The 8,800-nt window shown below is 23.0% G+C and overlaps 1 protein-coding gene across 1 annotated transcript; it reads right to left on the bottom strand.

The window, feature by feature from the left end:
* Positions 1–1,082: 1,082 nt before the first annotated feature.
* LOC110648979 (MLO-like protein 3) lies at positions 1,083–6,451 on the bottom strand. The gene is made up of 15 exons (XM_058148261.1): positions 6,057–6,451; positions 5,865–5,922; positions 5,568–5,773; positions 5,367–5,483; positions 5,230–5,290; positions 4,175–4,263; positions 4,028–4,102; positions 3,352–3,443; positions 3,081–3,130; positions 2,924–2,964; positions 2,640–2,813; positions 2,111–2,146; positions 1,924–1,991; positions 1,709–1,769; positions 1,083–1,578 (listed from the first exon to the last, which is right to left on the bottom strand). The coding sequence occupies exons 1-15, from the start codon at positions 6,186–6,188 to the stop codon at positions 1,270–1,272; spliced, it is 1,569 nt and encodes a 522-aa protein (XP_058004244.1). The 5' UTR covers positions 6,189–6,451; the 3' UTR covers positions 1,083–1,269.
* Positions 6,452–8,800: the final 2,349 nt, after the last annotated feature.

The raw sequence follows: 8,800 nt of genomic DNA, 5'->3' as shown, positions 1-8,800 counted from the left end.
TTACGCGTTTAGAAAAAAAATTATATTTAGCTATTGATATATGTTGATATGTAAAATGACTAATAAATGTATGTATCATATAATTTATTTTCTTATTGAAATAAATATAATATTATAAATTTATTATATTATATTATTTATTTTATTATTAAAATAAATATATAATTATTGATTTATTATATTATATCATTTATTTTATTATTAAAATAAAAAATAATTAAATTCTTTAAAAAATAATTAAATAACTTTAAAGTTATAAAATAACAAAGTAATTGTTATTGTTGATAAAGAAAAAACTTATAATTAATTTTAAGTTATTAAAAATAAAAAAATATATTTTTTTATAATAAATAAATATTTATATTTTATGTTATTAATAAAAAAAATATGTTAATAAAATAATATGCTAATTAAGATGTTAAAATTATAAATAAAAAAAATAAAAGAATTAATAATATTGATTTTTGAGTTAAACAAAAAAAGATAATGTGGTCTAAATAAAAAATAAAATCAAATCAGCTATTAACTGATGAGAAATAGTTCTAAAAATAGAATTGATATAAACTGTAACCGATAGGTATCATATCAGTTACCCATCAGCTATCAGCTTTACATTTTGAAGGTTACCAAAAACTCTAATTCACCTATTTGAATGTCAATCAATTATCAGCTACACCCAAATAGGTGAACCAAATACCTCCTTAGTATATATGACTGGTCTTTTTGTTGAGAAAATTATTTTATTCAAATTTAAATTTCATTAGTAATTTTAATGTATAAATTTATTTTAAATTCCATTAAGTTTTTTTATAATAATTTATATGTGTCTTAAATTGAATTATGATGAATTATGATTACTCCAATATTGTTTGAATCTGATAAGTTTTATATAGTTTAATTAATAATTTGTATTTTAAAATTTAATAACATCATAAAATATTTAAATTCTATTTAGGTAAAATATAATATTCAAAACACTATAACAAATTTAGGCTTTTACAGTATGCCTTATGTGCTGTTAAAAATTTAAAACATGTTAATAAGAATTATCAGCAAGTATAGAGTAATGTCCATAGAACTCATAACCTAAAATTTTTAATAATATTTTATACTAATTTACAGCACTATTATATAGAATATTGTATTTTTGAACTACAAATATACAGAACCACTAATAACCAGTTTTTCAAAACCTCTTGAATGTTCTAATCTAATTTTCTAAATACTGTAGCTGGATCTATTTTTGATTTCTAGGCAAGTATATTTCAACTACAGTGGACTGGATGGAACAATTTCTTGATCATTTGCAACAATCTCAGATTGAGATGGAGACGCAAAGGTTTCTGGAAAAGATGGTCTTCTGTTATGGGATGAGAAATCAGGAGAAGCCATTCGGTTATAGGAATAGAAATCATGGCAATCCATGGTTCTTTTACCAGTTGATATAGGAGATGGAATGGAGCTAACAGAAGGTGAAACTGGTTGTTTTTCTCTGTTCTGCTTCACTCTTGCATGCCATTGTCGTATAATGTTTGCTGTTTGTTCTTCTAGTGCTGGACTCTTGAATTTTGTTCCCATCTGTATATATATATGCAAATAACATTTTGATTATTGGTTAATTCATTCATCAACAGATACTCCATATTGAATTAATTATTAATCTGATATAATATAACCTATGCATATGATTGTAGTAAGGATATCTGACCTGGGTTACTAGAGCATATAGAGGAAGAGTTATGTAGCTGCACATGATTTGAACCGTCACCCTGGAGAGATTAACCATATAACAATCATTTTTTCGTAAGCATGAACACAAATTTCGAAATATATATATATATATATATATATATATATATATATATATATATATATAAAGAAAGAAGGAAGGAAATGAAATGAAAAAAGATTGATGGAACTTACGCTAACACAACCCTAACAACAATGATCTCTGTGTGTTCGTGGTAGCAAGAATTTATCCCGAATTGTAACTGAGAAGCAAACCAAAAAAAAAAAAAAAAAGGAATAAGATTAAGGGTGTGTTTGGTATTACCGATTGAACTAATTAAGTATTAACTTAAATATGTGGTAATGAAAGAGGAAGATATACCGTAACCCAAACGAAGAAAGCAAACTCAAATGCATTCTGAGGAGAAATAATGATAAACAAATTAGTTTAATTAAATAATAATTAATTAGAGAGTGTTTGTCTAGACTTATAAGCTGGTCAAACAAACTATAAGTTTTATAGGCTGACTATTTATTTATAACCATTTTTGAATTTATAAATTGAGCTTATAAGTTAAAATAAATAAGTTAAGGCATCAACTTTTCATTTTCGTACTTATAAACTCTATATTTATAAGTTAGTTTAACCAAATATTTTACTATATTATCTTTATTTAATTTTCAAAATTTAATCATAAATCTCATTTGATATATTTTTTGTCAGTTTAATAATAAATATGCTTATAAGCTATTTTTTACCAAAACACATCAATTACTTATCAGTCACTTATAAGTATTTTAACTAAATAAATAATTACTTATAAGTTAATTTTCATAAGTTAAATCAAATATCCTCTTAATCATTTAAGTAGAAGTGTGTTTTTGTTTTGGTATTAACGAAGAGAGATTACCATAAACAAAGTACAATGAAGAAGCGTCAATACAAATTTTGGGTGATGGAACCAGAAGAGACTATCAGTTGGTTGCACTAGAGGGGCTCCCTTGATTACATTACTCTGATCTTTGAGTTGGAGAGCCATTTTTGCTATCACTACTTCCAGTTTTGTTCCAAGAATCAACAATATCTAACACCATAATTAAACAAATTAATTTACTATTTAAAATAATTAATAATTGATTCATACTATCAATTTATCACAATTAAAAAAGAGTTTATTAATTCGAGTATACATACAATCAATGGGAGGAATGATACGCAGAGATACACATGCCAACCTGTTTGATTAATTCATCATGTACCGTTCAGTAACTAAATAGATTTTGTAAAAATGAAGTTTAAAAAAATTAATTAATTAGTTTCTCTTAATTAATTAAAATTATTTATTTATTACCATGCACGTCCAAGAGCATGAAGATGACGACCATAAACCACATGAAGGGACTGCAAGAAATCAAGAAACCAAACAGAAAATAATAAAAATCGTAATGGTGTAATTGAAAGTCTAAAATTGAAACAATTCAATTTAATTGAGTTTTTTGTTTTAAAATTAATTTCCATGAAAATTTTAAAATTGATAAATTTAATTTTTTAGTTAAAAAAATAAATTATTATTAACAAATGAATTCATAATCACATATGAATTAAGAATTCGTAATCATAACCTGATGCCAACAACAACTTTGAAATCATCCTCCAATGATCGTTGTATGTACTTTTGGAAATTGAAGGAATTATAATTATTGGACAAATGAGCCTGCAAATTTGGAGAGATATCTGAGATTTTTTTTTAGAAAATAACTTATTTATAAAAATAGTTTTCATAAAAAAAATATTTTCGTTTGTAATATTAAACTAATAATATGTATCTATATAATGTATGTTATGATAATCTTCCATTATCTAGAGGAAGTCGTAAAATTATCAAAGTTTAAAAAATAAAAAATAACTTAATTTTTATTTTAACTAGAAAAATAAGCTTATTTTCTTAAATAGTTAAAATATTAAAAAATATAAAAAATATTTTTTATCAACTAACTAGTACATTCATCTCTAAAGCTCAATTATATTATAATTAATTAATTATATAATTTTATTTTATTTAACTCTAATTCAACTTTGAATTCAAAATTTCATAAAGTTGTAGAGATTGCTTTAATAGCATTAAATTAAAATTCATTAATAATTATGTAATTTTCTTTTTAAAATATAAAATTTTTTTAAATTTGAATCGATGTATAACATATTGCATTATGAGAAAGAGATTTAATTATTGAATTAATTATATGATTATTAATTAATAGGAAATAATCAATAATTAATATTGAAATTAGTGGTCACCGTGATGAAGCCATGGCGAAGAGTGAGATAATCGACTTTGGCGACTGAGTTGAAGAATTGACGAAAGAAGCATTTCTGCATAGAAATAGATGTTGTTATTAATTTGAGGCAAATGAAAATTGGCAAATGAATACAAAGGAAACTCACAGTCCACAGTTGGGGAGAAGTTGTTGCCGAAGAACTCATGTGTCTGCGACCAAATGTGGTTTGTCTTGTGTATCTAAATCTATTAGGATCTGAAATTTTCAACCAAAAATATATAAATAAATTATTTTATTTTATATATATTTATTAAAAAATAGATTATAAATTCAAGATACATATAATTGTAATATAAAATAAAAAAATACATAACACAAGCGAAAAGATAAAAATAACCTTACTATTAATTTACGATTAATCCAAATTTTAATTAAAATAATTAAGTTCTAATATTTTGGAAAAACTAATAATTTAGTGTTTATATTTTTAAAATTAAATAAATTAGTCCATCAATTTTTAAATTTTATATTTCAATAGTTATAATATATTTTATATTTAAATAAATATATATATTATATTATATTTAAATATAATATATACATATATTATTTAAAAATATAATAATATAATTTTTTTATTAAAATGTCTTCTGTGCAACGTGTCCTAAATTATTTGGAATAATTATACTAAAATATATGTATTCATATTTATAGTTTATAAATCAATTAGGTATACTATGTGTGATAAAACACATTTAAAATTATGATGATTAAAATATTTTTATATTTTTTTTATTTAATTTTCTTTTCCTTATTATTTTGAAAAATTAAAAATTAGACCAACTTTTTAATTTTAGGTTATCAATATATTTTAAGTCCAATAATTCATAAGACTAAACATTTATTTATTGTTAAACTAGTGGCAATTAATTTTATTTTTTTTAACAAGTTAATTTTATTTTTTTTCAAATTAAGATATTTATTTTTATCATTAATTTCTCTCTGTAACTAATTAATTGAAAATTGTAGATTAATTATTTTGATGATCCCACATTGATTTTTGGTTCTCAAGTATGGTTTGGATATTAAGTGCAATTAATTTTGAAAATATTTAGATATTAATTATAAAAATATTTAAATTCAAATTAAAAATTACTTCAAACATTAATTTTCCCTATAATTATTTTTGAGAGATGAGGAGAAAAATATACATGGCCTTACCATTAGCAGCCTGATATTCCACTGTCCGAGTCTCGTTCTCCCAGGCTTTCCAACGCCTCATCTATTTAGAATAATAATAATAATAATAATAATAATAATAATAATAATAAATTGAAATGATGAATTTTGTGGTATACCTTTGCCCTTCCCAAGGCCATGGTGAGAACACTGTACACAATTTGCATTACTGCCAATACAAATATGAAGATATTGAGCTGATTGATCCCATCTTCTGATATAAGAGATGCCTTTCCCTGAAATTAACCCATAATATAAAACATGAAAATAAAAATAAAAATCTATCTTTTCTTAGTGTTAAAAAAAATTTACATACAAACCTTGGAGCTACAGTAATCTGAAGATCCAGAACTGCTCTCATCAGCAGCAGCTGCCAGAAATCTTTCTTGTAATGCTTTGGAAGTTTTGGTTGAGCTCCGACGACATGGCGACATGGTGGTTGCTAATTTGTTGGGGATGCATATTTTGATGATTAATCCTTGAGTTGCTGTCAATATCAGAGACATGAATCCCAGAACCATAAGCACTGCATCACCACACCAAACAATTAATTAATTAATTCTATATAATAAATGCACAATCTTGATTAATTATTGAAAAAGAGCTCAAAAACCCACCTGTTTTTAGCTTCTCCACAGCTTCAAACAGGGCATTCTTTCTGCGTTTTTTGAGCCACTGCATCATTCATTAATTATATTTTCAAATCAACATTAAATGGATACTTGACGTTTGAAAAAACACTTAAAAAAATTTAATCATCCCTGAGAGTACTTAGAAATCCATTATTATATATGTATATTTTTACTTACTTGGCTAATTAGATGGATCGAGTGTTCGATGACCAAGGACAGGAAGATAAAAATGAAGCAAACGGTTGCTAGAGCCCAAGTGGGTGTTTCCAGCAAGGAGCGTACAGAGGTTGCTCCTCCACCACCTGCCATATTTTCCACTTTTTCTAGCAGAAAAAATCAATCAGCATGCCGGAGGAGGAGTGAGAATCGTGAGATTAATATATATAACCAAGGGAATCAAGGATTTTAAATTTAGACGAACTGAGAAGAAAGAAGAAGAAGAAGAAGAAGAAGAAGAAATGTTCAGATCTTCAGTACTAATGGGACTTTGGGCATCGAAAGTCTTTGGTCTTTTTCCACGAAGAAGGACATATCTGAACTTTGACGATAGGTTGTGTAAATATCAATTCTTGTGGACGTTCGTCCGTTTTTGATATTATTGTTGAAGCTATTGATAAGAAATAGCTTCTTAAATATATTAATCAGATGATATTAATAATTAATATAAAATTAAAATAACTAATTTTTAAAATATAATAATTAAAAAAATTAATTTTTTTATTTAATTTCTTAACATAATTAATTCTAATTGAAATTTATATTAAAGATGACTTTAATGCTAGCAAATTATTGATTTCACAACTTCAATTTCAAATGGAGTCTTAAAAGCTATTGGCCCCACATACAATTTACAAATGAATTGAATTTATGGAACCTTTTTTATATTTAAACAAAATTATGTAAAGAGAATATGATTTGCAGCATAATTAATTGTATGATTATAATGATTGACAACAATTTATTTTATTTAATTTTAATTAAAATTAAAATTCAAAACTTCATAATCATGAAAGTGATGTTAATGTGAATAAGCACTTTTTTTTTATATTATAAATTAAAACTTATTTTAATCATTCAAAAATTTATGCAAGAAATGTCAAATGCTAAAAATGGACTTTCCCTGATCTTTCACTATTAAATCCCTGAAAGATAGCTATCATGGACGATAATGATAATTAATTCTTAATTCTAAATTAATTCAAATCAATTATATGAGTTTTATTTAGGAATAATTGTAAAAAAAATTGTACTTTTTAAATATTTTTAATTCTATTTCATATTCTAAAAATTATAAATTAAATTTAAAATTTTTTAACTCTTATTAATTTTATTCTACTGTTAACAAAATCTTTATCTCACTAATGAAAAATCATGTTAGTTGCCATGTCACACTACACTAAGATAGGATACAATTGATATGATTTAAAAAGTATAGAATTTAATTGGTAATTTTTTTAATATAAGGAATAATTGTAAAAAATTTATAAGTATAGGTTTTTTTTTGGCAATTTTTTCAATCTATTTTAATTTATATAAAATTTCAACTTACTTTTAAAATTGAGACTTAATTAATAATTTAATTTGAATTAATTTGTCTGAACTAAAAATAATTCAATGCTAAAATATGATAAAATAGTGGTAAAAAATTAAAAATAAAAATGAAAATACCTAAAATAATATGAAAGAAAGTAATAACAAAAAATTTATGATCTTTAAATATTAATAAGAAATTGATTTCGAATAGAAATATGATTCATAAACTAATTTTAACTAGTTTTAGAAACTTAATTATTATTGTTATTATATATTTTTTAATTAATTATATTTAACTTTTATAGTAAATATTATGTTAGGGATGACAACGTGTAAACTACTCGTAAAGATTATCTACATAAAATATATTTATAATTAATAATTTATATTTTAATTTTAATAATTTTGAAGAAATTATCCAAAAAAATCATGTACTTTCAATTTTTTTACAATTATATCCTTATATAAATTAAATTAGCAATTAAACTTCATATTTTCAATTTTTACTAATTATACCTTATCATTAACATGAAATGGTAGCTGATATGATGATTGACGTGGCGTCTCTACGAGTGAGATAATGATTTTATTAACGATAGGATATAATTAATAAAAATTAAAATATTTAAAATTTAATTAATAATTTTTATAATATAAGGTTTTATCTCCTGAGGTTAGGTGTGCTGGGTCTTAGGCTCATTTTTTGAGTTTTTTTTTATTAATAAAATTCTTGCTTATCAAAAAAGTTATTTGAGAGAAATAATTAAGAAAGTGATAGTTTATTTATTTATTTATTTTTAATTATATTGTTAAAAAGCAGCAAAGATTGATGAGATGAAAGAATTGCAAATTAATAATTTTTTTAGAGGCTTCACCTTAAATATTTTCAAGCATTTGAATAGTGCATGCAATATATGCAAAGCTTGAATCGAAATTAATTAATTTAGAGCTTCTTCTGTGTAATGTATTATAATTAATAATAATAATAGATAAAATGTGAAGTTTAAGAAATCAAATTTCAAAGAGCTATATTAACTAATTAAGCAAAGCCACTTCTCTCTCCTTTTTACTTATCCAACCTCATATATAATCTCAAATATTTTGCTTTTTGGGTCAACAAAGTTGCTTTTCTTTTATTGGTAAATTTATATACTTTGTCAAAATTACTAGACTTTTCAAATTTTTTATATCAGCGATTAGTTTTATTTATATAAAAAATAATATGTTAATTTGTATTTTATTTTTAATTAATAAAATATTTTTTTATTTTTATAAAAAAATTTATAAGAATTTAATTCAATTATTTTTTTATATTTATATTTAAAATAAAAAAATTATTTTTTAATTAAAAAAATCATTTAAATGAATTAAAAATAAATATAATTGTG

The sequence above is a fragment of the Hevea brasiliensis genome, chromosome 6, assembly GCF_030052815.1.
Source record: "Hevea brasiliensis isolate MT/VB/25A 57/8 chromosome 6, ASM3005281v1, whole genome shotgun sequence".
Classification (NCBI taxonomy): Eukaryota; Viridiplantae; Streptophyta; class Magnoliopsida; order Malpighiales; family Euphorbiaceae; genus Hevea; species Hevea brasiliensis.
Note: the sequence above shows the minus strand (reverse complement) of the source record. Positions and strands in the feature narration are given on the sequence as shown.